Here is a 17,301-nt window from a genome sequence, read left to right on the forward strand (position 1 = left end):
AACAGAGGCCATAGGTGGGCAGATGCAGTTTGAGACTGCTTGGGAAACATCTGAGAGAGAAGGAGCCTTAGAAGGGGTGGAAGGCAGGGACCTTTAGTCCTGGAAACAGTTCCACAGGGGCAAGACCTACTGGGAAGTGTGGCTGAGTTGTATGCTCTTTCCTTGAATAAAGAATAAATTGACAACTGACTGCTTCTTCATGCTGACCTGATTCCAGGCCTGGCACCCAGGAAGGAAGAGCTAGGAAAGACAGTGGGGAGACCCTCCCCTCCCAATCAGTGTAAATTGGAGTTGGGGGAACATTTCCACCCAGAAGCTACATTCCTTTCTGGGGAACATATGCTGGACATGGGCGGGGCCAGAGGCAAAAGTGGGCGGAGCAACAAATGCAAATTTTATCATTGTACAGTTAGCTAGTTTCTACACACCGCTCTCTGTCCTCCCTCCAGAGAAGCAAGAGGTGTGATCCAGCCTCGCAAAAACATTCAAGGAGGATGCAAAGCAGGGTCAGGTAGGGGTGTGGCCTGAGTAAGGGGGCGTGGCTTGGGAGAGTGCCTAAGGTCAGGAGGAGAGGCCGAGGGACTTGTATTTGACCCACCACGTGTAAATGGACTAAAGTTCTGAACTCTGTACAAAGTAGCTTCTCAAGTTCCATACGTGAAACAAGTCTTTGAAAGTCCAGAAAAGCAAGGCAGATTTTTGTGTGTACCTTAGGGGTGTTTTGAAGCATGACTGGTTGCATAAAATGTTTCTTTCTCTCTTTGTTTACTGCATGGCGTGCAGCCAGAAAACGAGCTTCCCACATCCTTCTTGTCTTGCTGGAAGTTATTTGAATGCAGCTTCAATTGCCATTGACTGCTTGCTCTCTTTCTGGATTGGTCTGAACCGCTGGGGACACTTGGAGCCGCCCCTCATGCCGTCAACACCCCATGATGGCCATTTCCTTCCTTAAACAAGCCCTCATCAAAACTTGTTCTTCAACCTCAGCACCTGCCGGGCAGGTGGCAGCGTGGGGCAGAGGGTTTGCCACGTGCAGACAAAATTGTCGATTGGATTCCGTCCCTTGAACCACCCCCAGTTTGCAGCCTTGGATTATGTCACTGAAACCTTGTGGCTGAAATTTCGATCCAAGGAGGACATCCCTCCTTTCATTCTTTTAAAAACGAAACAAGATAGCAGATCCAAAAATAATGGCCTGTTTTATATCATCAGCACATTTTTCTGCAGACGAGTCCCATACATGGTGTGTTCTGCTCAGTGACACACTGGTCTGGTTCACAAATGGCAAGTCCAAAACTGTGGCTTACCTTGGCTGGGGAACCTTAGGACTAGGGGTCAAATGAAGCCCTTCAGGCAATTCTGTGTGGCCTGTTAATTTCTCCCCAGCCCACTCCCCTCACCAGCTTTGCTTTGCCCCTCAGATGTTTGTGCCTGACTGCAGTGTGTCCTGCAAAGCAGATCATGCTTCTTGCTTGCCTGGATGGAGAGGGTTGTGTTCAGAAAATAGTCGTCTGTACAAAGGTGTTGCTGTGCACACTTTTGCCTTTGGATCCACCCACTACAGTGGTACCTCGCAAGACGAATGCCTCGCAAGACGAAAAACGCGCAAGATGAAAGAGTTTTCCGTTTTTTGAGTCGTTCCACAAGACAAATTTCCCTATGGGCTTGCTTCGCAAGACGAAACGTCTTGCGAGTTCTTGCGAGTTTGTTTCCTTTTTCTTAAAGCTGCTAAGCCGTTAATAGCCGCTAAGCCGCTAATAGCCGTGCTTCGCAAGACGAAAAAACCGCAAGACGAAGAGACTCACGGAACGGATTAATTTCGTCTTGCGAGGCACCACTGTACTGCCATGTGGCCCTCAGAAGGCTGCCCAGGAGATAATGTGGCCCTTTGGTCTGAAAAGGGACAGCCCCAACTCTGCCTTCCTGGGACTTTGTGAATGTGTGGACTCCCAGAGAGGATCTTGCAACTGCTTTGCTCCATCCCAGTCCTTTTTCAGTGCCGCACTGAGTTCAGCCAAGGTTTGACTTGGAGTATCATCACTGAAACCAGGGCTCTGGGTTAAGCTTCCTCTTCACTAGCTACAAGCTGTAGACAAGAACATGACTGAAGAAAGCATCTGTTCACACATCACGTAGCTAGTGCAAAATGAAGCTTTGCACTGCTGCCGAAAGAATTTGATTGGCTGCCAATTAACCAACAATGTGTCACCTCTGGTGCTCAAAGCCCAGAATGCTTGGAAGCAGGATGCCTAAAATAAAATCATGCCCCCCATTATATACTTAATTGATCACTGAACTGTTCAGACGAGGGCATCCTGCAAATACTGTCTTAACAGAAGGTTTGTTCCAGAATTGGTTTTTAGTGTGTCAGCAACTCCCTCCTATTGAAGCACCATGAATGAGCCTTTGGCCCTCCAGATGTTCATGGACTACAACTCCCATCTTCCCTGATGATTGACTATGCTGGCTGGGACTGATGGGGGTTGGAGTCCTTAAATCGGCATTAGATACTAGGTGGGCGCTATCTTTGTTGTCTTTTCAACACCTATTGAACACCTTCCTTTTTCAGCAAGCCATTTTTCAACAAGTAGTCAGTATCTGTATTGAAACTGAAAGATGGAATTGTCTTTAATTCTCTGTATATGTGGAATTGTTTTTATTTGTTTTGTGTTGTTGGTCATTATCATTTTACTGTGAAATTGGTTCAAGATTTCTATGTGAAGTTGATTCATGACTGCAATCACATAACTAAGAATGTAAGAAAGGCCTTCTGGATCAGGCCAGTCGCTCATCTGTTGCAGTTTGACCTAATCCTGCCGCTGTTCTTTCATTTCCCAGCCATAAACACCTGTGCTATCAACAACGGTGGATGTGAACATGACTGTGTGCAGCTCACTCTCTCACAGCATCAGTGCCAATGCCGGCCAAATTACCAGCTGAAGGAGGATGGGAAGCATTGCATTGGTGAGTCTCCCCTGCCCTTTGAGGGCTCGGATCAAGCAGAGGAACGTGGCAGACCTGTCTTATGCTGAGCCCTGGACCCTTGGTCCATCTAGCTCCATATTGTTCACATAGCATTTTGGACAGGAGACATTCGCAGCCCTATCAGGAGATGCCAAGGTTTGAACCTTTGACCTTCTGCTCTGCCACTGAGCTATGGACCTTCCCCTAGTAAGTTCCTAGTCCTCATGATTCTAAATGAAGACCTGGTTTAATAAAAACAAAGGAACATGCCTTATATGGATCAGAACACTAGTCCATGTAGCACAACAGTGTCTCTACTTGCATGCAGGGACTGTTCAAGGTTTCCAGCAGGGGACATTTGTAGCCGTACCTGGAGATGCCAATGATGGAACCAAGGACCTTCTGCTTGCAAAGCAGGTGCTCCAGCCACTGGCCTACTGCCCTCTTCCCAAATGGTCCCGAGGGCTATATATTGTCTCTAGGATCAGAGACAGGTACACCTATGCAGACTACTTGCGTGGAATTGTGTATATTTAATAAATATAAGGAATTCCACCCTCCCCCCAAAAAAATATTATTGCCAGGGTCAGATTTGTATGGTGGAAATGCAGTCACCAGTATCTATATTTTAATTCAGTTTTTAAAAATTGTATGAATTGTTTGGAATTGAGTTGGTGTGTGTTTTCACATTTGGTGATTAATTTAACACAATTACAGCCTGGGGGTGGGGGGAGAAGAGAAATTGAGAGCAACCCAAACTGGCAGCAGATTCACCCATCCCTGGCAGTAGCTCAGTGGTAAGAGCTTCTGATTTGCATGCAGAAGGTCCCAGGTTCAATAACCAGCATCTCCTGGTAGGGTTGGGTTCAGTCGCTCCATGATACAGCACCCGCTTTGCATGCAGTCAGCCCCGGGTCCAAGCTCCAGCATCACCAGGTAGGGCAGGGACTGCCTGAAACCTGGGGGTGGTCCTGATGAAAAGAGGAGACAGTTGTGAGTGCCGTTAGGTGTGCCACCCCCTGGGCTTGCACAGGTGTTCCAAGTGAGATCAGCTGGTCGGGAAATGGTTGCTCATTCATAATGATCACCTGGACCAGCGGTTCTCAACCTGTGGGTCCCCAGATGTTGTTGGACTACAACTCCCATCATCCCTGAGCTCTGGCCCTGCTAACTAGGGGTGATGGGAGTTGTAGTTCAACAACATCTGGGGTCTCACGGGTTGAGAAAGGCTGGCCTGGACTGAGGCTCCCTGATTCAGGGCCGGATTTACGTTTGATGAGGCCCTAAGCTACTGAAGGTAATGGGGGCCTTTATATGTCCAGCTGTCCTTTTCCAACAACAAATTGCCACTGTTTTTTTTGTGTTGAATATATGTTATATAGTAATTTATGGACCTAATAGGTATCTAAAGCCATTTGCATGTAACAAAATATGTATTTTTATCAAAGTAATTGTTGAACTGAAATACAATTAAGAAGAATTATATTAATAGTGAAATACAATTAAGAAGTAGTATATTGATAGTGAAATAATTTTTAAGCTTTTCCCCCCTTTAATTTTTTGGGGGGCCACCAAGAGAGTGGGGCCCTAAGCTATAGCTTGTTTAGCCTATAGGTAAATCCGGCACTGCCCTGATTGCACGGCCAGTTTGTCTTTAGAAGGGAGTGTGTAATGATGTTCTTTCAGACATCTTTTGAGGGATTGCTTTGTCTTTGGAGGAAGAAGAGAAGGGAGGGAAGTGGAGCGAAATGAAATAGAATCAAGCCCAGGAGTCTCCCATACCAGGGAAGAGACAGAATTATCTCTGAGGAAGCGCTCCCCCCTTCCCTTCCCTTCCCTGCCCCTCTCCCTTAGTCATCTCTGGTTCCAGCAGAGGAGGGGAGAAAGCCAACGATGGAGAGAGAACCAGCTGGATAATCTCAGCTGGAAGGACTCAGATAAGAGACAGAAAGGGGAGGATGCTGGGGTGCAGATTAACCTAGAACAGGAGCTCCCTGGTGGAAAGTTGAAGCTGCAGCTCTTCTGGCATCTGAGTGCTGGCTGATCCCTCTTCAAAATCTACTTGAAAGGACTTGGCCCCTGGCTTCCTTTCCTGAACAACTGCATGCAGGATAAGCCATTGCCAGTGTTCTTTGGAAAGGGTGTTTGGCCGTTTCAAGAACCCGCACGGCGTAACTTCTCTTCTGCACAAGATGCGAGGAAGCCTCCATCCAAAGCAGTTGCACCCCACTGTTCCTCTCTCATAAGCAGAACTATTTTGGGCAACAGCCTGCAGGTTTCTGCAGATGACCTATTTATTGAGAATAGACTCCATCCAGCTCAGTACTGACTGCACTGACTGGCAGTGGCTGTCCAAGGGGAATCTCTTCCCTGTCCTACCTGGAGATGCTCCTGTGATCTTCTGTACGTGAGGCCAAGGCTCTGCCTTGGACTGCTTCCTTTTGGACCATTTCCAACTGACTCGCTGCCTCCCTTCTCTTCCCAGTGAGAAACCCATGTGCCGACAGGAATGGAGGCTGCATGCACCGGTGCCAGAGCCGGCGTGGGGTGGCACATTGCGAGTGCCACCCTGGATACAGGCTGGCAGCTGACAACAAAGCTTGTGAAGGTACGGGGCGTCTCATGAAACTCTTGCACAAGTTTTGCAGAGCTGTCCTTTTTCTCTTCCCTCCTGTTCCCCCCATGCAAATGCCTTGCTAATCTCCATAGATGCTATAATTAGTTGCTCCGTCTGGTCTGGGAGGATGATAAATGAGCCTTCAGCTGCCCTAGAAGATAAGTGCTTGCAAAAACAAAAATCCCATTTACTTCTTGCAATTAATACAGACCTTTCTAGTGTTCATGGGGGTGGGGGGGGGACAGCAAGCAAAAACCCCTCAGCCACCAATTCTATGCATGTCCAATATTCTCCATGCATGGGAGAGGGACTCCTGGGACAAGGGTAGCCAATGGGGTGCCCTGCTGCTTGTAGACTACAACTCCCATCATCCCTGACTGTTGACCCAATGGTCAGGGATGATGGGAGTTGGTGTTCAGCAACATATTGGGGGGAGTGATGTGGTGTCCTCCTGGTGTTCCTGGATAACAGCTTTGTGCGTCATCCTTGCACATGGGCCATACTAACCGCGTACAACTGCACTACGACTCCCATTGTTGGGGAAATACTGGGGTTCAATAACCAAACCCTGTGGGTTCAACCTGGACAGCCAATAAAATCCAGGCTCCAGTTGTCAGTCGAACAGGACGTTTATTTAGGTGTTGCAAAGTCAGTGCAACACAACCTCAGCTAGCAAGTAGTTGAGAGATGGCACCCCAAATATGAAAAAAAACAAACCACAAGCATTTATACATTTATAAAGAAAGAGAAGAAAAGGGGCAGTTATGTCCATATATGGCAGTACTTCTGCTATCTTCTACTGGTTCAATCAGGAGGCATAACATCTTAACTTTCCTTCCTTCCTTCATCCTTAACAGTTACAGCAGTAGCTCGTGTTTTCATGTCGTTTTGTGCTTCTCTCACAAACACAACCTTCACATTCCAGCCTTTCCTTGCTCAGCCCTTCTCTGACACATTTCAACCTTTAATTTAATTATTTCCATAATTTGTACGACACCCATAATCCCTGACCATTCGCCAGGCTGGCTGGGGCTGATGGGAGCTGATGTCCAACAACATTTAGAGCTGGGGAGTCCATGTGGGGCCCTTCATAAGTTGTTGGTTGGACTACAGCTCCCCTCAACCTTGACTATTAGCCAGGCTGGCTGGGCCCTTCAGGTATTGGGAGTCCAATGACTATTGGAGGATACCACATTGCCCACTAGAAAACTTAAGAGTGTGGCAACCAAAACAAGATGGTAAGGCATGCTCTGCATTGTAAGATCTTTGCAGCCAGAGAGAGGGTTGTTGTTGTTTAGTCATTTTAGGCACGTTGGATTCTCCATGACCCAATGAACCAGAGTATGCCTTGGAAACTCTCACTTTCTTCCCAAAGCTTCTTTTTTATGTCCATGGAGTTTTCTTGGCAAAATACCAGAGTGGTTTGCCGGTTCCTTTTCCAGGTGGATCACATTTAATCTAAACTCTCAGCTATGATCTGTCCGTCTTGGGTGGCCCTGCACGGCATAGCTCATAGCTTCTCTGTGTTATTCAAGCCCCTTCACCACAACAAGGCAGTGATCCATGGGGGGGGGGGGAGAGGGTAGCAATGGGCAAACTTTCCACCAGCACTGGGAACAACAGGATTTTAGATCTGGATAGAGAACAGCAATTAGAACAAATGAACTAACTCAGGTCCATTAATTTCAATGGGACCACTCTGAATATTCAGAAGCATTGCTTCATCTGACAGTGAAGGGAAAGCATATCCAATACAGCTAGTAGCCACGGATAGTCTTTATCCTCCATGAATTTATCTAATCCTCTTTTAAAGCCATCCAAGTTGGTGCAGGAGTGCAGGAGGCAGTTGGTGCAGGAGGCAGTGGAAGACAGGAGTGCCTGGCCTGCTCTGGCCCATGGGGTCATGAAGAGTCGGACACGACTAAACGACTAAACAACAGCAAGAAGTTGGTGTCCATAGCCAGTTCCATAGTTTAACTATGTACTGTGTGAAGAAGCAGTTTCTTTTGACTGCCCTGAGTTTCTCAACATTCAAGCTCTCTGGCTCAATGGCAGTCTTCACCATCAGCTGTTCTGCGCACATTCTCTGCAGTTCTGCTCCAATTTCATGGAACCACAGGACTGTGGAGATGGAAGGGGCCCAAAGGTTCGTCTAGTCCAGCGGTTCTCAACCTGTGGGTCCCCAGTTGTTGTTGGACTACAACTCCCATCACCCCTGAGCTTTGGCCTTGCTAGCTAGGGTTGATGGAAGTTGTAGTTCAACAACATCTGGGGACCCACAGGTTGAGAAAGGCTGGTCTAGTCCCACCCCCTGCAAGCTGGCAATTATGTATGGGGATCTAAATAGCTTGTCTGCATAAAATAGCTTGCTTCTGCTTTCTTTTGTCCAGATATTGATGAATGCGTAGCAGGGATAGCCATGTGTGTGCATGGTTGCCTGAACACCCGTGGCTCCTTTAAATGCACTTGCAATCCAGGCTATGAGCTGGGGGCTGACGGCAAGCAGTGTTACCGTAAGTATCCCTCCCCATAGAATCACAGAACCATAGAGTTGGAAGGGACCCCAAGGGTCATCGAGTGCAACCCCATGTTCTTCCCTCTGATGAAAATGCAAGAGCGGAAGATGCTGAGATAAGGCTTTCCTTGGGCGAGTTACGGAGTCTTTTGGTGGGGCCACATAGCCCACATCAAACATCAAACTTCACATAAGCTTGTTCCAGATCCAGTGCTGTTTTTCTAGAAAAAGAGGTGCCGGAACTTGCTATGAATGCCTCCCTTGTTCTCTTATAATGGCAATGGTGCCCACTTGAGAGGTGCAGGAACTGAATTCCAGTGAGTTCCGGTTGGGGGGAAAAGCCCCAAATCCCTTTTGGGGTTCTGTTAATCCCTGAAATAACATATACAGTACCGTGATTAATAAAACAAGAGATATAAGTTCTCTTGCTACATGCTTTGACTTCCGCCTCTGGATTTTAGTCCAGGTAAATAACCCTTGTTTAAACCTGTATTTAGATATCCAGTTGTTTCATATGTGTTTTTATTGTGGAATTGCTGCAAGAATAAAAATGCTTCGTAGGAAGTGATTCGTAAAATAAATCGGAATAACAATAAGAGTTAAATATCAAGGGGCAGTATAGGCCTGCGAATTTCAGAATTCACATTTCAGATCATCTTCCTTTTTTATAAAAAAAATCCTCTTAAATTTTGAATGTGTGCAAACTCTTTTACTGAAACGTTGATTTCATGCAAATGTCTGCTTCCGCTTGGCCATGGGTCAACAGATGACTCTGTAGGAAACCAGTCGATAGTGTATCTCTTCCTCCTCATCCTCTTCTTCTTCTTGCTTTTCTAGGTATAGAAATGGAAATTGTGAACAGCTGCGAGACCAGCAATGGGGGCTGTTCTCACCTTTGCCACCACACCAGCAGTGGCCCCGTCTGCAGCTGCAACTCAGGATACCAGCTGGACGAAGACAAGAAGACTTGCATTGGTAATCCAATAACCCGAGTTGGTAATTTGTTAAGTGAAGAAGAAAACTATGATGAGCATATGAGAGGCAAGGAACCTGGTGCCTTCCAGTCTCTGCTGACCTACAGCTCCCATCATCCCTGACCAGTGGCCATGCTGGCTGGAGCTGATGGGAGTTGGCATCCAACACCGTCTGCAGGGCCACAGGCTTCCCCATCTCTGACCTAAGGGGCACCCCTCACTCTCAGGTGGAAACGCCTCTTCGAAAAAGAGACATCCCTCCATCTCTCATATGCAGTAAGCAATGCTTTTACTTAAAGCATGCATGAGGAACCTATGACTCTCCAGATGTTGTCAGACTACAGTACTCATCATCCTTGACCACTGGCTATGCTGTTTGGAGGTTTGCCTTGAGAAGCATCTAAGGGGCTCCCCATTGCTGTTGACAGAGATGACTGGTAAACTACTTCCAGGCTTCCACATTTTTCACCCGCTGAGATCACCGGGCTGAATGTTCTGCTGCCTTTCTCAGAAGACTGCTGAACCCCAGGCTTCCTCCCAACCCTTGAGTTGCAGAGGATGTTGGGGGAATCATCCTAGAAGTTGTGTGGTGGTCCATGTCAATTCTTTTTTCCTAGAAAAAACAGTGGGGGAACTCACCACAAAGTTGCTTGTTTATTGCGGGCTCAGTCGCAATGACACACAAACACACACCAGGCAGTGACTAAATGCAAGATGTGATTAAGCAGACAATGATCTGGATTAGAAATGGCCACAACTTTATTGATTACAGATATAGGTGGTGTTTTGGCTTAGGCATTGGGTGTATATCCATTCCAGCCTCCCCCCCCCCCCCGCTACCTGACCATAACAACAACAACAACGTGGTAAGGGAACTCAGTTCCCCCAAGTTTCTGCTAAAAACAACAACAAGCCTCTGGTCCCTGTCCTCCTGTTTGGGAAAGGGCTCTTTGGCCATTGGTTGGTCTAGGTATCCAGAGCACACAAACCAACCAGGGTATGGAGGCAACCATATGGGTTATTTTGGTCTGGCTGCTAAGGGCAGCCAAATAAACTGTGGACCCCTGCATGATACCCTCCATTTTAAGGGTATGGCCTTGAGCGAGCAAGACACACATGTGGAGAAAGCACGGGTCACCTGCCCAATGGAACCCAGGGTGGATCTTTGGCCCATCAGGGATGTCTCTCCCTGAACTACCCCACCAGACCAGGACCCTGGGGAACACCTTCTTGGTATACCTGGAAGCTTGCGAGGTAGGGATAGGGAACATTTTTCAGCCTTCTGAGGGCCACATGGCCAGAGGCAAATGTAGGTGGGGCAGTGCATCTAAATGTTACCTTCATGCAGCCAGTTTCTACACATGCTTGTAAACCCTTCTCTATCCATCAAGACAAGTGAGAAGCATATATATATTGCACTTCATTGTAATGAACCAGGCCACTGGTCCATCTGGCCCAATACTACCTGCCAACACTTCTCCAAGATTTTAGGCAGGGATTTTTCCAAACCCAACTTCCTGAGATTCTTTTAACAGGAGGTGCCAGCAGTTGAATTTCTGCTCCCTCACTCAGCTGCAGATACTCCCAAGGGACATCTGAAGCTCTCTTAGACTGAGCCAGGCCATCTAGCTAGGCATTGTCAACACAGACTCCATGTTTTCAGAGAGGAGACTTTTCTAGCCCTGCATGGAAACGTCAGGGATTGAACCTGAGACCTTCTGCGTGCTCGGCAGGTGCTAATACCACAGGCCCTGGGAGACCTGGCTTCCTTTGCCTTCCCCTCCATCAACAACACTAGAAGAATTACTGACAATAACAAGGTCTCCATCTCCAAGCAAGCTGCCAAAAACTCAGTGCTCCTTCAAGTTGTAGGTTGCCTGCTGGACAAAGGCGTGTGCGTAGGTGTTTGTGTGTGTGTGAATGCCATGATCTCAAATGTCTGCATTTCATTTTATATCACGCCGTTCTGAGTCCCAGTCTGGCAATTAACCTAATCAGAAACTCTCAGCAGATCTTACCAGCCAGGCATTTCCTGGATAGGGAACTGGCTCCGCCTGTGTTTAAATGTTTATGCACCGGATGCATCTGAGCTGCGCATGTGGAGCGTAGGTCTGTCTGGGTCAGTGCCCGGAGCATCCAGGGGGATCTTCAGAGGACCATTAAGTGCAATTTTGCCTGCATCCTTTCTGCATTGAGGTTGTAGTTGCTGTCCCCCTGCCCCCCACAGGGATTTTCTCAGCTTTCCCATGTCCAGGGGCAATTACTCTGGATGATTCTATTAAATTTCTTAGCGCTGAGGGTGTGTGACAGGCAAGGAAGGTTTAGTAGGGCCTGGAATACTGTTTGCACTTTCATTTCAAGCCAGTGTAATTGGTAGACAGTATCTATGGGCAGCCTCAGACTTGTATAATAATAATTTATTATTTATAATAATGGGTTTCCCCAGCCACTCTGGGTGGCTAGCAACAGAATATTAAAAACACGATTTGACCACAAACTTGACATGAGCCAACAGTGTGACGCGGCAGCTAAAAAAGCCAATGCAATTCTGGGCTGCATCAATAGGAGTATAGCATCTAGATCAAGGGAAGTAATAGTGCCACTGTATTTTGCTCTGGTCAGACCTCACCTGGAGTACTGTGTCCAGTTCTGGGCACCACAGTTCAAGAAGGACACTGACAAACTGTAACGTGTCCAGAGGAGGGCAACCAAAATGGTCAAAGGCCTGGAAACGATGCCTTATGAGGAACGGCTAAGGGAGCTGGGCATGTTTAGCCTGGAGAAGAGGAGGTTAAGGGGTGATATGATAGCCATGTTCAAATATATAAAAGGATGTCACATAGAGGAGGGAGAAAGGTTGTTTTCTGCTGCTCCAGAGAAGCGGACACGGAGCAATGGATCCAAACTACAAGAAAGAAGATTCCACCTAAACATTAGGAAGAACTTCCTGACAGTAAGAGCTGTTTGACAGTGGAATTTGCTGCCAAGGAGTGTGGTGGAGTCTCCTACTTTGGAGGTCTTTAAGCAGAGGCTTGACAACCATATGTCAGGAGTGCTCTGATGGTGTTTCCTGCTTGGCAGGGGGTTGGACTCAATGGCCCTTGTGGTCTCTTCCAACTCTATGATTCTATGATAAAACATCAAACATTCAAAACTTCACCAAACAGGGCTGCCTTCAGATGTCTTCTAAAAGTCAGATAGTTGTCTGTTTCCTTGACATCTGAAGGGAGGGCGTTCCACAGGGTGGGTGCCAGTATCGAGAAGGCCCTCTGCCTGGTTCTCTGTAACCTCACTTCTTGCAGGGAGGGAACTGCCACAAGGCCCTCAGAGCTGGACCTCAGTGTCCGGGCTGAACGATGGGGGTGGAGACGCTCCTTCAGGTATACTGGGCCAATCTGGTTTGAGGCCTGATTCAGCATGTTGGATTGGGCCATATCTGACCTGGGATAACCCAGCCCTGGCACAATCCACGCCCTGAACTGAATGGGGCAGGCCATGCACAGCCCTAAACTTAATTAGGGTTTAAAACCCCAATTAAACATGCAATCAGGGCAATGGTAGCCGGGAGAGGAGGTCCAAGTAGAGACTCTCACTTGCACCTCTTTCTCTCCCCCCCCCCGCACTTTCCCCTCCCTAATTTTGGGGAGTGCTGTAGCTCCCCAAGAGAAAATCTGTCTTGCACGCAGAAGGTCTCCAATCCCCAGCCTCTCCAGATGGGGCTGGGATTGCCCCCCACCTGAAACCCTGGTGAGCTACTGCCAGTCAGTGCAGACAATACTGAGCCAGATGCCCTCTTCCCCCACAATATATGCATTTTTGTACACGTCGGTCAGAGAACTGCAGGACAGCTGGCTTTCAGTTTGAGAGGTAGGAACTGGGAAGATTCCCGTTGAAATGCCAGCAGAGCCCAATGCCTCCCCCGTTTCTGTCTTAGGGGGAGGGCCCGGTAAACCTGCTTCTCCTTCACAGGGCCCTTTGCAGGGTTGATGCGGACTGACAACTGTTTCTCTTTTGACCAGATACAGACGAGTGCGGCGCTAGTTCTCATTGCTGCCACCAGGACTGCTACAACTACCCAGGGGGTTACGAGTGCATTTGCTTCGCTGGATACAGGCTGAACGCTGACGGCTGCAGCTGCGATGGTAGGGAGGTGCTATGCGCTCAGCGGGACTCAAAAAATAGTTTGGCGTTGCGCCCTTCCATTCGTTTTCAGCTCCTTCTCAAAGGTCCACATGCTTTTTGTGTGTGTGTGAGAGCGTGCATCTGGGGATGGAGGCATCCATCAGTTTCCCAGTCTTACTTAAGTCTGGTTCATCTTATTGACCTGCAGTTCAGAGAAGGGGAAACACAAATGATCAAGGGGCTGGAGCGAAAGGTGGCAGCGCTTGGGACTTTGCAGCTTAGAGGAAAGGGAGAGTGAGCAAGGCGACAGGTCAGAAGTCTTATAGAATGTACGCGTGGAGAAAGTGGAGAAAGAAAAGTTTTCCCTCCACCCCCCCTCTCATCGCACAAGAACTCGTGGGCATCTGATGAAGCCGAGTGTTGAAAGTTTCAGGCTGGATAAAAGAAAATAATCCATATTGTGCACAGTTAAAACTATGGAGCTTGCTTGCACAGGAGGCAGTGACGGCCACCAGAATGGATGGCTTTAAATGAGGGCTAGACAAATTCATGGAGGCTATTGATAGCTACTAGCCATGAAGGCTGTGCTTTGCCTCCAGTTATGCTTCTGAATCCCAGTTGCTGGGAACCACAGGAGGAGAGAGGGCTCTTGTGCCCAGGTCCAGCTTCTGGGCTTCCCATTGGGTTGGTCATTGTGAGAACAGGATGCCGGACTAGATGGGCCATTGGCCTAGTCCAGCCATGTTGTTAGATTCTTACATTCTGAAGATTTGTAGCTCAAAATTAAAACTAAAAATAAATAAATGCCTCTTTTAATTTTTAAGATGTGGACGAGTGCTCTTCAAATAACGGCGGATGTGAACACCTCTGCCAGAACCTGGTGGGGTCTTTCCATTGCAGCTGTCAGATTGGCTACAAGCTCGATGAAGACCGAAGGAGCTGTCTCTGTAAGTGACTTCTTCATCTTTCCACCCGTTTCATTCTCCTTCTCCTTCTCCTTCTCCTTCTCCTTCTCCTTCTCCTTCTCCTTCTCCTTCTCCTTCTCCTTCTCCTTCTCCTTCTCCTTCTCCTTCTCCTTCTCAACACTGGAGGCATTTTACTTCTTTAGATTGAGAGCCCACCCAATCTGAAAGGCTTTGTGCACATGGTACAGGAAACATCAGCAACCTCCAAAACAAAACAAAACAAAAAAGTTCCTTGGAGCAAATCAACAAAGAAATTAAAAGCCAACACAACACAGTGGCTCTTCATTATACCTACTTATATTTGTTTATTTATTACATTTTATTTCCATCCTACCTTCCTCTAAGAAACCTAGTTCTGCCCCCTTCTCATTTAGTTCCCAATTTTATCCTCCTCCTTGGAGGAGATGATAGGAGCTGAACTGAGAACATTCTGCCACTGCACAGGAGCCCTTTTCAACCTAAGGGCAACACTCCCTTCTAGGCAACTTTCTGGGGGCCATATTCCCAAAGTGAGCCAGGGCCAGAGGCAAAAGCGTGTGGAGCGCTGAATGCCAATTTTACCTTCAGACGGCAGGATAGTTCCTATGCGTACTTGCACTCCCCCAAACTCTGTCCTCCAACCAGGCATTATCCAGAGGGCCAAATAAAGTGGTCCTCCGCCCTGATCTAAAGCGCATGCTCTATGATTAGCGACCCTTCTCAAAAAATGTAATGTGTGAAGAAGGGTCCACATGCGGAAGGTGTGTGTCATTTTGGAAAAGGGCATTTAGATTCTTTGCAACATAAAACAATATAGACCATTGTACACTGCTCAGCCCCCATAATGAGTTTATTTCTTTTGGTGGTTGATCAGACCATTTTTCTGGGTCCTTGGCATTCCTTAAATGTCCTTGGTGTGGTTTGCTTTTTCTCTGCAGTGCTCGATGAACCTGTGGAGGCCCTGGATAGCCGGCGTCCCATCTTCCGCCCGCTCCCCCACGTGGCGGTCCTGCGAGATGAGCTCACCCAGCTATTTGATGAAGACTACCTTGATGAGGAGGAGGAGGCGGAAGCAAGAGGAGAGCACACGCTGTCTGAGAAATTCAGTAAGCACACATGGGACCCGCAGCAAAACATTGCACTGTGTCCTCCTTCCTAAAATGAGCGCTCCTGTTCAAGGTTGCGTCTGGGCAGCTAGGCATGCCCTTTTCCCAGGTAGTCCATTCCATTATTCATTTCCCTGGTTTTCTCTTCCTCCATCAAAACACACACCAGCAACAATCACTATTCCACTGAACATACGTACTTTTGGTTTCTGTTGTGTGACAAATGTGTATGCCCTGTAAGTTTACCTACTCAGATTTCATTCTATAGGGTCTACAGCTTGCAAACTCCCAAGTTTGTTACTGAACGCTTCCCTTTCTTGTGATTATCCTGCAGGAGAACCATAAAAAAATCATGCAAAGTTAGACATTCAGATATATTTTATTTATCCTGAACATATTGCACTCCAGTACTGGGAGAAGTGAATTCAGTCTTTGTGATTTCCAGCACAAAATGACCTGATTTGCTAAACTGTGGTTTGGAACTTAGCTATCCACACCAGCTTCTGTGCATTGCTGAATCTTACAATGCAGCTGTTTAAATGAATCAAACGATCCGTTTACATCATTATTCCGGACAAGAGCATTGGTCCGTGTTGTTTACACGGACTGGCAGTGGTTCTCCAGGGTTGCAGACAGGACTTTTCCCCCAGTCCTACCTGGAGGTCCCAGGGATTGAACCTTGGACCTGGGACGCTAAGCACCGAGCTAGGAGCCTCCCCCAGTTGGCCCTCATAAAAGTATTGCGCTACTGTTGCCTCTTGGTTCAAGGTTGAGCTCCATAACAGTTTACCTTTCTTGCAGTCTGCTTGGACGACACCTTCGGCCACGACTGCAGCCTGACGTGTGACGATTGCCAAAACGGAGGGGTGTGCAATGAGGACCGGACAGGCTGCAACTGTCCTGCTGGCTGGAGCGGGATCCTCTGCAACCAAAGTGAGTCGGGAAGGAGATGCCCCGGCAAATGATGGGGCCGCCTTTTATGACCTGTCAAAGTGTTTCCTTCCTAGAGGCCATTAAACGTGAAGAGCGTCAGGGCAGTGGTGAGCCAGCTGGCTTGGAATAGCACCAAAGGCCTGCATTTTATCATGTTTACCTTGGACTAGAGTTACCCGGCAAAAGTGTTCAGTAAAGTTGTGCGGAGGCCGTTGCCGCTATCTGCCCCTTGAGATCCCCGTCTGCAGTCCAGGCATTTTTGTGTGCCTTGGATCTGAGTGTTTCCACTCAGACAGCAGCTATAAACCTATCGGCGGTGAATTAGAAGCACTGCTGGCTTTTTGAAAGGCTAATGAACTCTTTATATGACACCAGTGGGAACCTGGTGGATTCTGGGGATCTGTCTCCCAGCACAGTGTCTGGCCACTCTGGAAAAACAGAGACCACCACTCCCCACTGCCGCCACCTCCCTCAAGGGGCCAATTGAGTCTGTAGGCAGAATTGAGTCATGCCTGCACCTTCCCTGCCCAGTCACCTGCCACCAAATGAACTGATGCCTATCTTAGAAGAAGGTCTTCTTTTTTTACGTTTGGCTTTCGCGAGAAAGCCAAAGGCCCATCTGGCAGTTAACCACATGCCTACAGGCAATTTGCAAGCAGGACCTGAGTGTGGCAGCACTCTTGCCACTTGTGATTCCCAGCAACTGAGAGGCATACATACCTCTGACGGTGGAGGGAAAGCATAGGGCTTTTATATGCCTCCCCCGATCTGATTTTAGGACCCAGGCTGGTGCTTTGGAGCAGCTCCATTGCGACCCAGGATGAATCCCTGCATTGCAGGGGGTTGGGCCAGATGGCCCTAGATGTCCCTTGCAACTCTACAAGTCCATGGGTCTATGTGGTCAGGAAGGGAGGTGCCTCTCCTTTGCCTATCCTTTTAACAGCCCTGGACCATTCTTGGTGGACTCGATCTCAACAGAGGGATCCAGGGTTGCCTCAATCCTGGGTTGACCCAAATCAATCTGATTCAGTGTGGGATCCAGCATTTGATTGAAGCATATCCCTGAAACATAGCCATTGTAGCTGGTAGCCAGCAACAGACTTACCTTTCACGAATCTATCTAATT

The 17,301-nt window shown here is 47.9% G+C and overlaps 1 protein-coding gene across 5 annotated transcripts in view; it reads left to right on the forward strand.

Annotated features, from left to right (window-relative positions):
• MEGF6 (multiple EGF like domains 6) overlaps positions 1-17,301 on the forward strand; it is a 218,193-nt gene that overhangs the window by 153,058 nt on the left and 47,834 nt on the right. For all 5 annotated transcript variants that reach the window (XM_081201364.1, XM_081201363.1, XM_081201366.1 and 2 more), the window contains 8 exons: positions 2,839-2,964; positions 5,450-5,572; positions 7,972-8,094; positions 8,934-9,071; positions 13,090-13,212; positions 14,017-14,139; positions 15,075-15,242; positions 16,044-16,175. In XM_081201364.1, coding sequence (XP_081057490.1) covers positions 2,839-2,964; positions 5,450-5,572; positions 7,972-8,094; positions 8,934-9,071; positions 13,090-13,212; positions 14,017-14,139; positions 15,075-15,242; positions 16,044-16,175 — 1,056 coding nt within the window. The remainder of the gene's footprint in view (positions 1-2,838; positions 2,965-5,449; positions 5,573-7,971; positions 8,095-8,933; positions 9,072-13,089; positions 13,213-14,016; positions 14,140-15,074; positions 15,243-16,043; positions 16,176-17,301) is intronic.

Source organism: Podarcis bocagei (genome assembly GCF_964188305.1).
Source record: "Podarcis bocagei genome assembly, chromosome: 7".
NCBI lineage: Eukaryota > Metazoa > Chordata > Lepidosauria > Squamata > Lacertidae > Podarcis > Podarcis bocagei.